Consider the following 19231-nt stretch of genomic DNA (forward strand, 5'->3'; position numbering starts at 1 on the left):
TACCGAGTGCCAATACGAGTACTTAATAACCCCATTCCAGTTCTTAGTTCCTTTTGTAAATGTGCTTTATTGTTGTTGTCATTAGTCTGACTGGAAAAAAGTGCTGCTGCTGACATTTAATGTGTTGGAATGAGCGTTTCTCAATTAATCCACCAGGGGGCGCCACTCTGAATTAACCATACTGGACAAATACCATGAAGAAGAGTAGTTTTTTAAGAAGAAGAAGAAAGTCAGTAATAACAAACATGGAGACGACAGAGGCAACACTAATGTGAAACTAGTATTGTAGTGTTTTCACTGGCAAGGTTTAAAAGCTTAGCTTCAGCAGAAGAGAAAAGATATATGAGCGATAAGTTTTGTTTTCACTTCTGTTGGCGGCAGTCCGCACCGCTCTGTACATCCGCTGGTATTCTCATTCTGTTTATGCATCCGCAAGCACCTGGAAAACAGATGGAATGAATGCTGCGTCCGTATCTGTCTGTGTCTGTAACGTTACTTGCAGTCAGCGTTACTTTTATCACCGTCATTTATTTTGAAAAATCTCTACACTCTTCACACTCCCCACTCATTATTCCACTGCCGCCTACCTGCTGCACTGAACTGGGAATGTCACAAGTGGTATTGGTGCATTTGTATTGGATATCTTTTACGAGTACGAGTACAAGTACACACTGAGTATCGGAGCATCCCTAGTCCACACATCAGAACTGTCATAGGTTTGAAAACAGCAAACTTAGCCAACATAATGACTTAATAGCTTCATGAGCTTCATGATGATTTATTTTGAGCATCAATCTTGATTCTTTTCCTTTAGAGCTGTGTCCAGTGGTAGAAACAACAGCAGGGCTTCTAGCTTTTATCATTTTGTGACTCTTTCACTGGCTGTTAGCACATCTTGTCATGTTCTCATTGACTGATTTTGGTCAAAGGCCCAGTGGCATTTTCTACACTACGAGAGGCTGACAGAGTGACTCCCTACTCCCTCTAGTGGTCACATAACTCTGACAGTGCATTTGTAATAGATTTAGGAAGTTCACAAGGAAGTCTGTGCTGTACAGTTTTTCTAAGGTGTGAGTGTGTTTAGTTATGTTTTTAGATTATAACTGTTGTGACAAAATCTGGAAATGGAGTTCATTTTCTTTACGTCACTGTTTTTATTTCTCACTGTTCTACTTGCTTGTGTAGTTTTGGTTTAAAGGTAGAGTGTATGATGAGTTCAGTAAAACATAATAAGGGAAAGGGTAAATATGGGAAAAAAAAAAAACAAAAAAACTCACCAGAGGCTTATGCATAGTATGGAGAATTTAAAGGAAAGTGTAAAAAGTAAAACAAACAGCAGTTAATTAGTCTGCGAACAGACATATTTAAATTCACAGCATGTGGGTTTTAATTGTGATTAAAATTGCAGCGATCAGTTTTTGAGTTTCATTAGAGTGGGAGTAATGGTGTGTGTGTCAGTGGAAGCTGGGACAGACCATACCGTATGCCTATGTGCGCATCCATGCATGGTCCTGATTATCATCCTAGGCTGTGTGTAGAAATGTGTATGTGTGTGTGTGTGTGTGTGTGTGTGTGTGTGTGTGTGTGTGTGTGTGTATAGATGTGGGTGTATGTGTCAATTATGCCATTCCGGCATTACAGTGAAGGAGTGCCTAGTGCCACTAATGCATTCCCTGATCATGGTGTTAACGACCTGATCTTTAACGCTGCAGTGCATTACGCTGAGAGATCGCACACATACCATCAGCACCCACTCACTCAGTGAGGTAGAGAGAGGCAGAGAGAGAGAGGATGAGGAGGGCTTAGCAAAGGTAAACAGTGAGGCACATTTCAGTTCACTGTATCAAAATATAAACCAGGGAAACAGATCCTTTTAGGGTGATATGTGTACTAATTTAACACCAAAATACCATTGATGTCTTCAATATTCATATATGGTATACTGCATGTTGCTCTTCTAAAGTTGGTATATTAATAAAGGCCCATACTTATATATTCTTTCTTAGTTCTTTGCATTACAAATTACCACATTACCGATCAGCCATAACATTATGACCACTGACAGGACAAGTGGTTTTAAAACTGTTTAATTCATCACATTGGGACCTTTCGGTGGGTTGGATATATTAGGCAGCAAGTGAACATTTAGTCCTCAAAGCTGATGTGCTGGAAGCAGCAAAATTAGCAACATAAGGAACTGAGTGACTTTGACCAGGTCCATATTGTCAGTCATATTGTCAGAGCATCTCAACATCTGCATGTCTTGTTGGGTGTTCCTAGTCTGCAGTGGTTAGTACCGGCCAAAATAGACTAAGGAAGGACATCCCAATCTCAGGACAAATGATCATCTGTGGGAGGTGTTGGACAAATAAATCTGATCCATGGAGGTCCACCTCTCCACTTCCAGGACTGCAGGGATCTGCTGCTAACGTCTTGGTCCAGATACCACAGCACACCTTCAGAGGTTTGGTGGAGTCTAGGCCTCAGGTCAAAAATGGTTTTGTGGGAAAAATGGGACCTACACAAAATTATACATGTAGTAATAATGTTCTGCTCCCACAGGTGCTTGATTGGTTGAGATCTGGTTGTTGTTCTTTAGATACTTTTGGTAGGTTCTATCAACTTTACACTTTTACACTGGGAATGAACAACAACATCTGAGATGCTCTGACCCACTGATTTGACCATCACTATTTCTCCCTCGTCAAAGTTGCTCTCATCCCTATTCTTGCACATTTTGTTGTTTCAAACGCATCAACATTGAGGGCTAAACACTCACTTTCCGCCTAATATATCCAACCCACTGACAGGTCCCATTGGAATGAGATAATCAATATTAATACCACTTTGCCTGTCAGTGATCATAATGTTATAACTGACCTCAGTGCCTTTGTGGAAGAATAAAAATATCAGGATTTAAACATAAAGACCTATGTGGGAAGCTATTACACACATCCACATTATTAATGTTGAATTTAAGTATTTGTACTTCCATTCAATTTCAAAGGTAAGTAGCTGTCATTAGTGATGTTCAATACCACGGATTTCCTTCCCAACCTGATACCAAGTAAAATATAGGCTGGTATCGTTGATACCAATCCAAGACTTTGTACAAATACACTTAACGTCTGGAAAATCCCCCCCAAAAAAGTGTATTTCAAATCATAACTTCATAAAAAATACAAGATATGACTGCAATTACTGTTTAATTATTAAGAACTATTCTAAAAATGAAAACTTTCATATAAATTTATATTACATGAACGTGTTAACATTAAACATGAAAATACTAAACATGTAACACTTCAACAAAACCATCCAACATCGACACGTTCCCTCATTCACAAGGTTTTGTTAAGGAACAATAGCATATATTACTGTTTTTCCCTTTAATCTGTTCTGTTTTTTGCTTAGTACAGACTAAGTGAGTCAGAGTTGACTGACACAGTACACACTTACACAGGTGGAAGAACAAGTAGTTCCCACCAATCACATATCATTTGGACCAGATCCCAATAGTTTAGCTACTTTCCACTGTGTTCCTGATGTACATTACCTCAAATGACCAAAGTATCAAAAGTATCAATATTTTCATTTGTGAATCGATTCTAGAGTGTAAAGATCTGGTTTCGGAGATATCAATATTTCAGTATCGATCCGCACATCACTAGCTGTCATTCCAGTGTTGACATCCAGCTGGTACATGATGCTGCTTACTAATAGAGTTAATTTGGATGCTAATGGTATTTGACCATTTTTTTGTTAAAACATCTGGGTTATTGTTCAAATTGCAGCAGTTAGTTGGTTAGTTTAGTTTTATTTCAAGCACATAAAATCATCAGATAACAAAGCACCATACAACGGACTCAAATACAGTTTTTGGTGCTTCAAAAGGAGTAATGATAGACAAAATTGTGCTTTCGGTGACAAACATCTGAACTGCAAAAACACACATGCTTACACTGAAAAGAGGGTCCATGGAGTTTTTTTTTTTTTTTTTTTATCTCACCTGCACAAGCAAAATCATCAAAGCCCTGTGTGCATACCTACTTACATACTGCATGAGTGCAAAGTCACTGTTAAAAGAAGGGGAAAAAAACTGTTTATTTTGATAAATAGTCCTGCTGCAATGAGCACAATAGCCTCAAGGGAGAGAGAAACAGAAAAGGGACCCCATGTGAAGCAGGGGTTTGACCGTGACGCTCCACCTTCTGGTGTTCACTTTTAACTCTCATCTCCAGTGAAACCCTCCTCTTTTCATCATCCACCTCCCTGCCTCTACTTCTTCACGGTGAGGAAAGGAGAAGACGCCACTTTTGGGGGGTGGAAATATGACTAAAAAACAACCAGGGGGCTTGGATACAGGTAATCAGTGAGTAAACAAGAAAGCAGATTGAGTGAATAACACAGAGGAAAGGCAAAAGAGGGGTTCATATGCTACGTTACACAACTTAACATTGACCTGAAAACAGGTCTGCTGCAAAGAAATGAGCAAATGTGCCACTTTAATATCAATGATGATAATATTATTATAAAGCTGGGGATTATGACTGTACAAAAAGTGCTTGAGTGTTTGAATGTGTGTGGTGTATTTGTGCATTATGACTTTTAAATAGCTGGATCAAAACTTCTATCAGTACATCACTGGCCATGGAAGTAGGTGGTAAAGAGGATTAGAGCTGCACGATATATCGTTTGAACATCGTCATCGCGATGTACCTGTGCGTAATCGTCACATGGCAGGTCGTGCGATGTTGGGGGCAAATGAACTCAACCTGTTCTCATGTAATTTCAAGGGTACCTGACACACGGCGATCCACCAGTCACATTCAATCTTAATCAGTTTGCCGAAGCAGAAGAACACCCCCCCCCCCCCCACCAGGCCAAATTGAGTGCGTTGAAAAATGAGTAACGGACAAGAGAAAATACGAAAAAAAAAACCAACCCCGAAAACGAAGACTTGGTGCCAAAAAGAAAAGCAACATCAGTTCTCTAGAATTATTTTGGCTGTAAGAAGGATGATACTGAGACACATGTTCTGTGTCGACAGTGCCTTGTACCTGTGTCCACAACTAGAGGAAACACAACTAATTTGTTTGACCATTGACCATTCACCATGCGGCTATTATATCCTCCTGAGTATTTTTTTCATATCGCAATATATATCGCAGGGATAAAAAATTGCAATGTCAGTTTTTTTCCCAATATCATGCAGCCCTAAAGAGGATATACAGGGACACTCGCCTCAAATCATTTTTGCTAATAAAAACAGAAGTAAATTGGCAAAGACAAGCATGTAGCCACTACTCTAAACTTGGCGGTAATAACAGAGGAAGGGTACTATATGAACAAAAGGATGTAAAAAAAAAAAAAAAAAGAGAGAGAGAGAGAGAGAGAGAGAGAGAGAGATTAAGCATTTCTCTCCTACTGCTCCCTCCTGACTGGGGCTACATTTTCAGTCAACATCAGCCTTGGCAATTGGTTGTTTGTCTCCAACCTCCAAGGAAGGATTTCATTGGCTGCAGAGGGCATGGGAGACTGCTCTCTGCTTTCCTATTTACAGTACATGAGCAGTGCGGGTAAAAGAGCGAGGGAGGAAAATCGCAGAAGATTACCGTGCCAATTTCACATGGAAGCAGAAGAGCTCTGGAAAGGATAGATAAGGAAATTCCTATCAAACCGCTGCCAGCCAAATATGTATCCAGTAGCAAAAAAACACACAAACATTTTATAATAAACCCCAAATAGTGATGGAGGAGGTTTCACCCTACAGCGTGGATGTGGTATTTTTAGCACAGCTGGTGATAATTACCATCTATTCACCATGTTCTGCAGTAAAAAGCACTATTACAAATGCCACCATCAGAGCAGTGCAGACACAGACACAGACCTGCACACCTACACAGGTGCACACACAGAGCGCACACACATGCAGGTATACACATGCATACGTACATCTGAACTGCAACACAAAAAACTACAGCTGTTTGACACATCTAGAGAATACCTAATGATTTCATTTTATGCTCAGGCAATTCCAAACACAATTAGTGATGAAAAATTAACAGCTGTAACATAATTTGCCAAGAAATACTGAAAAACCTGCTTAACTAAGGATAAACAAGAACACGTAAATGTCTTATAGATGTGCACACACATCTCATCATAGGCACATGGGTTACATGAATGCAGAATGATAGCCATGTGAAAACAATTTCTTATTATTGCTATTATGAGTGAGCCAGTGAAGCGGGAATTAATTTGTGCTGCCTGAAAAGGAAGCAGAACCTCCCACAGTTGGACTGGGATCTAAATGCTGATTCTGGGACCTTTTTGTGAGTATGAAGGTTACGTAATAAATTCCATAAAATATATAGGATCTGTATGGGATCTTACTAATGTTAAAAAGGTTACAAAAAGGTTAACTCGCATTATTATCCCTGTAGGGAAATTCGGCCTGTGCATTGTACCCATGTTAAAACACACAGTATCTACCATTAGCATTTGAACATGGGAAACACAAGGAGTAGTGAGCTGCCCTTGAAGGGGCTTGGAGACCGACTCCAGATCTACATCAGCACTGAGGTCAGGGACACCTGTATGTAGTGGTTTTTAGTGGTGAGGGAAACCGGAGGACCTGGAGGAAACTCACACACCATGGAGAGAACAGGTAAACTCAACACAGAAAGGCAGACTGAGAATCGAACCCTGACCCTTAGCTGGGAGGCAGAAGTACTAAACCACTATACCCCACCCAACCCAACCATTACAACCCAAATTCACCCAACTTCAACTTTCATCAAATTCAAAATGATCTTACTTTTTTGTTAAATTGTACTTAGTTTAAACACTGTGTTAAACATATATCAGTGTATGTAAGTTAGGTCAAACAGAAACATGTTTTCTATGTCCTACTGTGAATACAATGGGGATTTATGACAACTGCAAAGCAAATCATGCATTTTACACTTTTTTTTTTTTTTAAATGGGGTTCTCCATACTGTACCAACACTTCATTTAAAAATAGGACCAATGGCCCTGTAGCTTACCGGCCAAATTAAAAGCTCTGGGAAATGTATCCAGATGCCATTTATCACCCAGTTATGCATATTTATTATATTACAGAAATAGCCCATGTTTTGGTCATATTCCAAACAGATCTGTAAAAAATTCAAATTCCAACTTGATATCATTGATACTGATTTACTGCATCAATCCACTTCCTATCTGTTATAATGGGAAAATTTTTCAAAGTCGCACCAAATCCAGAATCAGATCCAGATTGAAATAATTTCAATACCTTGTGTTGACATCATCATAAAGAAGCTGTATACCAAGTTTGAAGTCAATCAGAACTGGAGTTTAGGAGAAGAAGACGATTGAAATTTTTTCCCCATAAGCGCCCATGTTAAATTTTCCATAAGTTCCCAGATCCAGAAGAAGATCCTGATCAGCATGTGGACATTATGTTTTGGTCATCTCCCCATCAGAGCTGGACTGTAGAAATTTACACTGGATATCATTTATATTTACTGAGTTATTGCAGCGATCCACTTCCTATGTCTTATAACGGGGAAATTTTTCAAAGTCGCACCAAATCCAGAATCAGATCCGGATCCAAATAATTTCACTAACTTTTGCTGACATCATCATAAAGAAGCTGTATACCAAGTTTGAAGTCAATCAGAATTGTAGTTTCGAAGAAGAAGATGATTGAAATTTTTGTAACGGATGACAGACGACGACGCCGGATGCTGCATGACGACAACAGCTAAAAAGTAGCTTTCCTTGTCAGTCATCCTCTTTAACTGACCTAACCAAACAAGCAGCGTAAATAGGTAAAGTGTTACCAAAGTGCTTGTGGTAATGTTAAATCAGTGTCACTCATAGCAGACAATGAACAATAGGAGGATTATACAGACAGGATCTTGGAGTGAGACTGAGATAATGATGAAAATGAGAGGAAAGTGTGATGAAAGAAGAGTGGCTCATAAGAATCTGTAAAGGGTGCTTTTCTCATCAAGTAATCTGCTGATTATTTGGATAATTCCGTGATTGAATTCTGCATTTAACTTCAGAAAACACAGGGGAAAAAATCCAGAACTTAAAGTGATATGATGTGCTGTGTTTTATCTATTATTTTATTTTGTTGTATTTTATTGTATTGCATTTTATCTCATCAAATCAACCCATAGGTGCTCATACATACTGATATTTATACACCCAAAGGAATAAATGGGAATATTACCAGATTTCTTTGTCAGTACTTTTTTTGACTTATCAATAACTTATTTACTCAAGTGACAGTTTCTTTACCACTAACTTTGTATGTGGAGTCCAATTTTTTTTGACTCAGGGGCTGCTCTCTCCTTTTGGTTCAACTCAAAGATTACATACAGTATAAAAACAGATGACCTGAGAACATTTCATGCTGCCGTGGAAGAGAAAACCCACTTTTCCAAGCTTTCATATCAAACTACAAGGTCAAGGAGTCGAGGGTCTGACTGAACCTGATCAGTGATCCGTAATTGGGTGCTTCTGTGAAACTGGTCCCTAAAAACAGGACATAGGGGCAAAAAATTCAAGCCAGATATAGAATAATGTTATAAAGCAAGTTTGGAAGCACTTTGGGTCTGTTTTAAAAATAAATATTTACTGAGATAAAAGAGAAACTTTTTTCAGAAAAAACACATTTTTATATTATTTTTATACAAAAATCCACATGTAACAGTAAAAAGGACATGAAAATTACATGCTACTGTTTTTTGGAATATCCTTTCATTCTCTCACAGGTACATTTCAGGAATCAAACTTATTATGAAAGGCAGAGTGTTTCACAAAAATGACCGCTGTTGCAAAATCATTCACGATTTATATGTGTTTAAATGGGCAGGTTCCACATGTAACGCCAGTGGACACAGTGGGTTACACGCGGAACTTGTAATGACACATTCATAAAAAACCCACGTCTGGATTAGAAAAACCACTAGGATCCTTATATTTAACACATTGGGCTAAACCTAGTAAGATCCCAATTTGCGTGTAGTAATATGCTTGCGCAATCTAGAATTTTGCATGTGGGGTGTGACCACGGTTTGCGGGTGATTTATAAAGATTGCTTGTGCAAATTACAACAGGTGCAAAGTCTTGGAGACCACCCTATTTAAATGAGAGTTTTGCGTGCGCTACTGGAGACAATATGCTGTAAAAACTGCTGTGGGATAAACCAGCACTAATGGGAACAGTGACTGAATGATCCAGATGCACGGAAACGTAACGTTGGAGGAGTTTTGTCATAGACGGTATTGCATGACTCATTCATTCATTCATTTTTTTTCATTTTAAAGGTGTGTGTGTGTATGTGTACGGGGGGGTAGTTGGATTGAATGACTGTCACTCGCACATAATTTTGTCACACTGTAGCCGAATGTCAGTGCGTATTTTTAATTACAATCATCAGGAGTGGAAAAGAGTCCCGTAAAGTGTGTGTGTGTGTGTGTGTGTGGGGGGGGGGGGGGAGGGGGGGGGGGGTGCATATGTCTCAATTATTTTCTCTTCCATCACTCCAAAAATGTTCACACAAGGGTGAAAAATGCGTTCTCTGCATCTCATTTCATCATTTCGATGTCTCCTAACTGCAGCCACGTGTGCACAATTACGCATCCAAACCATTTGCACCTCCTGTTGAGACGTGTTAAATATAGACGCAGTTTCTATCAGCAAAATTGCTTTCGGGTTCGATAAATCACTTTGCGTGTGCTAAATTAATATATTTACATTTTCTCCTCCCAGCACACGCACAACTCCGTGTAAACGCCCCAGACTGCATATTCATTGTGGCAAATGTACTAACTGGATCAGACGTGCTATTTTGCACCTTTGAAAAACGCAACCCTTACTGCGCACTGTTAGTAAATCAGTTTGTACATTTTTTTTGCGTGTGCAATGAGTTTGCACATGTTTTAATACGCGCAAACCTTTGATAGATCTGGCCCATTGTCTTTATTTGTAGCAGTATATAAGACAATTTCAAGCCATGTTTTCCAGATCAAATGCACTGACACCTAGGTAGTTTTTCATGTCCCAATTTTGGCCCCAATATTTTATTAAAAATTCATTAATTTTGGGATGGCTCAGAGCAAGACTATTATTTTTTTGCATTTATCTGAGGTCATCATTAGGTACATCCTGGGGGGAAATATGTCTAAATTTCTCTTTTATTATTAGGTCTAAAAAAGCTGGCAAAGTACCAGGTACCCAAATTAACCCAGTTTCATAGTAGCACCCATCTCACTCTTCCATAGATGTGGGAAAACCCTATGTTACAGTAGAGATTCTCCATCAGCCCTGTAGCTGTGTCATTAAGGCTGAAACAAAGAGACGATCACTTTTCTGGGTTTATCTCGATGCTCCAAAGTAATTACTGCCATAAAGCACCGCTGTGAACAATGTTACTGTCCCTGAAGCTACACAAATGGATTACACACATACTGACTGATATGTTTAGATGCACATGCAGTGTTCATGATCACACTGTTTATACTTATACTTTCATTTCACTAGCATGGGCAGGGTACTAGCTTACGTACTAATGTATGTAAAGCACTAAGTTGCATGAGAGCATTTTAATTTAGTGTGTGTGTGTGTGTGGTGTCCATTAATATGATGATATACTGAATTTAAAAATAGCGCTCAATGAACCTACTATAATAAGCTGTGATTGATTGTACAAGTGGACTCCACATGAATGTACTTATGATGATAAAGAGACACGATCTGACCAATTCATAAAAAACACCTTTCAATCAAAAAATTTTAAGTGGCTGCATTGTTTTAGGGATTCATCTTATTGCTTATCTTGGACTTTAGATAGAAGCAGGTGATGTCTTCCTATATATTAACCCTTTCATGCATGAATTATGAGAATTTTAATGGGTCAAAACACGGCAATGTCCAGTCAGAGAGCGAATTTTAATTGATTGCCATTCCAATGTTTATTTCACTATAAAGTAGTAAAGTAGCTCCTTGTTTTGGATAATCCCTTATGATCCAACTGAAGCAAAAATTGGTCAAATTGTCTCTAAAATGTCCCGTCAGAGAGATTTTGAATACCATTTTTTGACCCTAATCAAGATATTTTTCCCAAGTGTTTTTATTCCTCTTTAGGCATAAAAAACACAATGCGATTGAAAAATTTTTTATGAACCTATTTTTCATGGAGTTGCAAAAATATCCACGGGGCTTGACATCACGCATTTAATTTTTGAAGCAAAGGAATATGTATTTACTGATATACTGAGCGAAAACTATGAAATAATTGTTTTTAAATGCTGCTAATTTGTTGTTTTGTCACATTTTAACATACTCTAATATTAGTTATTACTCACTTTATTGATAATATGCACAAAAAAACTACAGTCTAATAACAATAACAAACAGCTGATTTGCACTCAAACATGTTAGTGCAGATCAGGTTTATCAAAAACAGCAAAGTTACAGTAAAGCTATGAATTGCAGCGTATGGGATGATGCATAGGCGTCCACTGTATTGGTTGATATGGAACTAAAATAATAAAATCCATGAATATACAAGAGAACAGCTGTAGAATAACTGTCCACTGTAGTGACCAGTATGCATGAAAGGGTTAATTATCAGTCTATCTGCACTTCATGATGCAATAGGATGCTTGGATAAATGTGAAAATAATACACCATTCAGACAGAACTGGATCACAAACAACAAGTTTAAATACTCTTTGAGATGTTACGTAAGCACCAAAGGAGGGAAAAATCAAGTAAGTGACCAAAAGAGAGGAAAGAGTGAGATGAAGTGAAGAAAAAGAGGGTGCTATGAGAGGGAGGGTTCACAGAGGGACAACAGTAAGGGGTAAAATTCAGTAATTGATCCTTAATGGTGCATGACAGCAGAAAACCACAGGGCATTCACTGTAATGCCTTAAAGAGCTGACAGAATAAACACACACTCACCACCACAGGCACACGTAACACACACGCTGTACAGACTTCATAAGTAGTTTAGCAGAAAATACTCCCAAGTCAGCTTAGCATCATATTTCCTCTTTAAAGCTCAAATCTGTACTGTTGCTCCTCCTACTTTAATAAACGCAATTCAGAGATGAGCGTGATGTGCACAACTCCGGCAAAAACATCACACATCCACACTCACACTCACACACACACACATATACCATGCATCGCTCTCTGTCACACATACCCTCACACAAAAAATTAAAGCTGCTCAAATGGATTTGAGGCAGAACTATGCGCGCAGAGGCTGGGTTTGGGGGTGTGCATACAGATATGATTAGGTAAATACATTTGCACTTCCACAAGTGTTTAGAACTGAGGGTGCAACTCAGGGAACAGTCTAAAAATTTGGTGAGCGTTTGAGTAGGAATTTGACTTTGATATAATGCAATAAATAATTCATGATTTATGTTTCAGACTGAAAATGTGTTTGTCTGACAAAATAGTTCAGATGCTTCCCACGTACATTCCATCTTGGGTTTGTATGACACATTCGGAGGCTTCATCATGACACCTTAACTGACAGTTAGATTTGTTCTACTGAAATTTGGGGGTTACACTGCAGCATAGACAATCCATGTTTTTAAAACAAATGTGGTTTAACCCAGAAAGAAATTCAGAAGGAAATTCCAAAAAAAATTTTTTTTTCTCTCTCTATTTAACCTTTCTTAAGTGTTTTATCACCATTTATTATAATATTATCCTTTGCATTTTGCGTTTTTAAGTGAAAATCAGGTGTTTCCTTATACTTAATTTACTGGTATCATAATGGTTTTGCATCATTTCGTCAGGTATATATTTTCCTATGTTTTGTACTTCCTGGACATGTAGTTTTGCGCTTGGTTTTGTATTCATTTTGTATTATCTTTGGATGTATTTTGTTTGGTGTGTCTGACTTTATACAGTATGATTGTATAGCTAGTTGTGTATGGCTAACCATTAAGGCTATTATTGTTTAGAGGGGGTCAGGAAATATAAGATTTTCTTCATCCTGCTCCTTTTTGAGCATGGGTGTGTATATGTTTGTTCACTCGATGATTATTGAATGTCTGCTGATGAAATGCACAACCATGAACAAAATAAATGAAGTGAAATGATCACATAGATGTTCATAAAAGCTCAGATTAAAGTTGAGGGTTATTATGTCAAAAAAAATCAAAGAAAAAGTTACTTTATCAGTACACGTCATTAACTGAACATAAACCAAATATCTCTATCCACTGTCAATTATCAAACTGGTGATAAATTGTAGATTTTTACTGGTGAATCAATGTTGTAGAAGATGACGCTGTTTTGCACGTTCACTACGGAGCCTCTGAATGTCCAAATGGGTCATATCTGATGACCATGAAAAGATGACAAACTGTATTTTACACCAATTATTTACATGCATTGATAGGATTAGTTGATTAGTCTGCATCTGATTTGAATTTTTAGGTACCAGTTTCATAGAAGCATCCATATAGACTTTCATTATTTTAATTAACAAAGCAGTGAATCACAAAATCAGACATTATGGGGGTTACGCTTTGTTACATGACTTTAAAAAAAGTTTTGTTTTCATCTCACTGTTAGTTTCCTTAACTTTCACAAAACACAGCCTTTAAAATTTATTGTGGTAATATCATAATGACAATGTTTATTGTGATATCATGGTACTTTTGCCATGACACCCAGATATATAGTAAATGTGATGATATTTGTATGTCCAGGTTGCATATAAACATACATACAAACTAACACATACCTGTAGGTTTGGATCCTCTTCATGTTGTAGGTGGGCCTCTTCTGCTGCCTCCACCAGCCTCTACAGAAAAAAAAGAAAGAAATATAAATGTAATAATTTTATTTCAAAGCTGAATTGATTAGTGGGTCAAAAATAGGAGCAGGAGCAACATCCACATGAAAAGTAGCTTTCCAGCTTCCATTAAGTACCCCTTAGAGCATCACTGAAAACCCCTCAGGACGCCACACAGATACACTTTTTGCCATCTCGTGTAAAGAGCCTATTTTCCTAAACTGTTCGGTGGTCGAGGAAATGACTGCCTCAGGTTCTTTGGACACTACTACAGCAAACTCATCATCGGTTTATACTGTTTTACACATGCACTCTGTTTCACACACTCAAAAACACCAATAAACATACAAGAACCAGCCGTCATCATCATCCTGCTGCTGTGTGTCGGTCGTGTGTTGTTGGTATCTGTGCGCCTTTAAATTAGTGTTATGCCTTTTCTATTTCTATTTCTCCTTTTTCTTTTTCTTGCTCTTAGGTCATCAATCATTATCTGAAAACAGTTTTTGTAAAAAGTAAGCTACATGTTACTACTGTCATCACAATAGACAGTAATCAGAGTGAAATAGCCTTCTTTGAAAGCAAGGTTTTCTCACTGTTAGGGAAAAAAATCATGCAAAAAATTGAGGCAATTTACAGTGATATTATACATTTTTTAGCCAAAACAGAGCCATATCTAAAACAGTAATTTCCATGCATAATTAGTATTTTTTCTTTTTTTTTTTTTAGTTTAGTTTATTTCAAATATGCACCAAGATAAAGTAATCTTCCTTAGCTCTAGAAATAAAACAGGTGGTAAGAAGTCATGGAAAAACAAAACAAAACAAAAAAAAACTTATACATATACATGATTTCATTTGCACATTTGAAGTATAACTGTTATAATGGTGTGCAAAGTATGTGTCTGTGTATTCAACTCAAGTGAACATTAGACCTAACACACAACTTAATTAATTATGGACCTCTTGATGAATTAATCCACAATAATAATGTTGTAAAAGTGTTAAAACAATTCATGCCTAGCACCACTACACTAGCATTACAACTAAATGAACTATGGAATAATTTTGTCTTTCTGTCATGTGCTCTCTTTCTCAGACACACACACACACACACACACACACACACACACAAACACACACACAAACACACACACACACACACACACACACACAAAGGCACTTCTATCTACTTCCAACTGTGTAAGTTCTCATAGTAAGTCATTTCTCTCATTCACAGCTGGCCCTGGTGTCCATGAGTTTTGGTAATGCACTTTCCTTTTGCATTTCCATTCAAATGGCTTTAGCCATAAAACTACTGCAATCAGCCAGCTTATTTCAGCTTGGCCACATGTGTGTCTGTGCGTGTGTATGTTGTGCAACAGCTTTGTGTGCGGGCAAGCCTTTTTGGGAAGCGAACACTATAATCTAGTGCCTGGCCAATCATTTCCTTCACCATAGCAACACACCTGGTCATTGCATATTGTTGCATTTTATTTTGCGCTTTCTTCCATTCCACTATCAATTCCTGTATACATTAGTTCTGCTTCCTTCCCTCTTTCTGGCATGCTGAGACCACCACCACAAAAGACGCAGTGTACTCCTCTATGTCCTCTATGGCAGTAAGGGCATGGACTCTTTCGATTTTATTTAGAGTCATGTTATATAGTCTCGTGGCTGTGTCAAACTATGTGAGCGTGTATGAGTGTGAGCAGCAGAGCATTAAGAGGCACCGCAAAACCCTGGGCAGGTGCACATGCTGGAAATCCACAACAAAGCAAGCTCCAGGAACAAACAGAGATAAGGACGGTGGAATAAAGAAAGGATGAGAGAGGAATGAGAGAATAACATTCACTAAAGGTCTGAACGCTTAGCCTCACACTCCCAGCGAAATGTCAGACAGTGCCTGCAAAGCGGGTGTTGATAGAAACACACTTTTAAGCATTTCTGAGTGGGTGATGCTGCATGTGTATTTGTGTGCATGTGTGAGCGCTAATGTATTTCTCAGTTGACACATGTTAAGATACTAGCCCTTTGACCTATTCTGCCTTGCAGCCGTTTTTGTAAATGCCAATCATTGAATGTGAGAGTATGTCAGTGTGTGCATGATAAAAACTAAATGCACATAAAAGACTAAATGTATGTATGTGTCAATATGAAGCTGTGAGATGGCAGTAAAAAGACCACATTGTAGAAAGTAAACTGAAATGAGGCCTTCTAGTTATGTGCATGAGTACGAAGTAACCTGCTTTAGCTCATCTCATAAAAGCGACACCTGCCCCTCAATCTGTCCTGCACTCTGTTTATCATTTAAACGTTTTATTCTGACTTGCATGTAATTGGTTCTGGCTTATTATTCATGTTGTGTAATTTAACATGCATGAGGATTTGAGTTAAAACTCTTGGGTAAAAATAACTCCCATGCTTGCAGGGAGTTTTTCCAATTGAAATATAGATTAGAGATAAGTAGGTGCTTTTCCCTCCTGTGAATTTCAATTTCAACATATCACAAGGATGAGCACTACAGGTGGTGTGTTTGTTTTCCTGTTACTGTGGGTGTATGGAAGTGTGACTTGGCTGACTCTGAATGTGTTTGCGTGTGTCACTTATATTCAAATGGGCCTGCCATGTCTTTTTATCAATAGGTGGTCCTGCCAAAGTGTATGATGCAATTTAAAAAGAGAGAGGAAATGACTTTTCTTCTCAAGTCATTCTGTCGAGACGCAGGCTTGGTACGAGATGACAACAATAATTAAACTGACACAGTCAGAGAAGCAGGGCCTGTTGTTCTCCTAGAAAACACACACACAGAAACATACACATTCACAAGCCTTCACTTCAGCTGACAGGGTAAAAGCTGAACACACAGAGCTAACAAGACTTGCTGTGGTAACTGGATTAGATTTGTTAGCGCTAAAAGAAGAGTCTGGCATTTCCCTGATGTGCCTCTGCTGGTCTGTGTCTTCACTACAGAGCTTTGATTCTTGGCACAGACCTGATTAGACCCAACCTGGATGGTCTGAGCCAGGTCAGACAGCATTTTCTCTTAATTCCCTCAGGCTCATTTTATTTGTCTGTTTGTTTCTCTGAGTGGGAAACAATGCATTGAAAGTTCACGCATTCATTCAATCAACCTTTATTTTAACTCAGAGCATTTTAAGGTAAAGGCCTCATTTACAATGGTGCTGAGTGAATAATCATACTCACATTGCGGAGAAAAAAAAAAACAATTCAGAAAAGCAATAAGCAAAATATCAAGGAAATTAATAAATCAAAACACAGCTAAATATTAATGAATTTTGGAATGCCCTAAAGATGAAGGACAAAGGTCTTAATTTAGTGACTAAACCTGGATTTTCCTATTTAGATATTTACATAATTTAATCAAATGAAAAATGAGGGTCCATATTCAAAGACAGCATCTACGTTACTTTTATAAAATTGTATCATCAGCATAAAGATGCATAATATACTAAGATACAAGAAACAAATAAGAAACATTTATAAGAAGGGAGAATAAAATAAGCTCCAGGACTGAGCCTTCAGAAATACCTTTTGCTTTTGATACCTGTGCACAACCTCAGATTTGACATTTCAAAAACCAACACACTGCTGTCTGTTCTTAAAATAACTGAAACCATTTATAAGCAGCTTCATCAAATCTCACACTATGAAGCCTTTTTAAAAGTAATGCATGATAAATAGTATTGAATTGAAAGATCAATAAAAAAGAGCTGCACCATGTTTAATCCTATCCAAACCATTATAATGTCATTTGAATTGAAAGTGGTGGCAGGAATAGTACTGTGTTTTTCTCTAAAAGCTGATTGGTGCATTCTATTACATTCTATTTAGGACCTCATCAGACCCCGAAGATACATATAATAAAACATAATATACAGAATATGGCCAGTAAAAAATATCAGCGATCATCAGTTACATTTTGGTGTTGTTCTGATTAAAAAATTGCTTATCATATAATTCCATCCTTAGTCAGACTCAAGGTTGAGTCTGACTTGTAATTAGCCTCAACTGTTGAAAATATTCATCCACAGTTCCTTTGTATAAATTGAGGTGATAGCTTCTTCCCCAATTAAACACAATCCCTGTTCTTATTTCATAATTTTTCATTCCATCCCTTTCTACCCGCCCAGTCCATTTCCCTGACATTTGTACTTATCTACCCCCTTTCATTATCCGACATCCTGTGATTATGATTTGCTTGACAAAGGATTAGGCTTGTTTACACTTTCAGAAGTTCATAAACGATCCCCCTCATTTAGCTGTCAACTTGATTGGCTTATTGTTCTTTCAGCATTCTCGTGGTGTGCTGGCTTTTCTGACAGTTGAAGCTGCTGACCTTAACAGATGCCTATCCATTATGAATGCAACACCAAACTCGTAAAAGTTGGCGAGAGCTGTCATATAGAGCTGAGCTATGCGAACAACTGCCATCAGAGAAGAAGAAGAGGGTCGGGAACTTGGTCACATGCATTATTGACTGGTAGCACAAGTCTAGGAGTTTTTTTTTTTTTCAACCAGTACATTAAGTCTTGCCTCTGCACATTCCCCTCACCAAAGGGAGGGGAGGGCAGTGGCCTGATTCTGAATGTTCTCCCAAGGTAGCATAGAACAAGACCATAGTCAAATAAAGTTCTAAATAGGCTCAAGAAAAAAAAAATCCCAGAGGTGCTGAGTGCTGTCGGCTCAGCAAGCAAGAGTGCATGCATTTGTGTTACTTTGGGTTGAAACTTAAATTCTTTCCATAATGTATAATCTACTCTTGGAGCCATCATCATGTGCTTTTTTATTTATTTTTGATGATCAATGAATTGATTAATTTAGAAAATAATACAATATGATCATAAAATATAAGACAAAAGACGGCTAAAAGTATCCCTGTTGTGCACTCAGTAGAGAGCCAGATATTTCATACCTTGGCCTTCAGTGGCATTGTACCTGACTTAAAGCACCTTGTAATATCATTGCGTTACAAAAAATGCAATATAACAGCACATTGCATCACAGACAGGTATCTCACACATTGAGAATAAATGCTGTTACCAACGCAAGAAACACAATGAACACAACTGAGCAGGTCTCCTGTTACTACAGCCACAGCTGCACCACATACATCATCTCAAGCACAATCATTAATATTTACTGAATAAAAGGACAAAAACATAAATGTTCATAAAACACATTAGCCTATACTTACCAAAACTATTGCTTATTTTTTAGTATGTCCGCTTAACAGCTATTAAATTTAAACCAATATGTTTCAGCTCATGCAAGTTGCTACAGATGTGGTTTGCTAGCTGAGTGTTCTGACTAGTCATTCCAATCACATAACATGAAAATGCCAGTTGTATTGTACATCTAGATAGAT

The 19231-nt window shown here is 37.9% G+C and overlaps 1 protein-coding gene across 2 annotated transcripts in view; it reads right to left on the reverse strand.

Moving 5' to 3' along the window:
* cacna2d3a (calcium channel, voltage-dependent, alpha 2/delta subunit 3a) overlaps positions 1–19231 on the reverse strand; it is a 149889-nt gene that overhangs the window by 85651 nt on the left and 45007 nt on the right. For both annotated transcript variants that reach the window (XM_030138599.1, XM_030138598.1), the window contains exon 4: positions 13796–13855. In XM_030138599.1, the coding sequence (XP_029994459.1) occupies positions 13796–13855 (60 nt within the window). The remainder of the gene's footprint in view (positions 1–13795; positions 13856–19231) is intronic.

This window comes from Sphaeramia orbicularis, chromosome 7, assembly GCF_902148855.1.
Source record: "Sphaeramia orbicularis chromosome 7, fSphaOr1.1, whole genome shotgun sequence".
Taxonomy (NCBI): Eukaryota; Metazoa; Chordata; class Actinopteri; order Kurtiformes; family Apogonidae; genus Sphaeramia; species Sphaeramia orbicularis.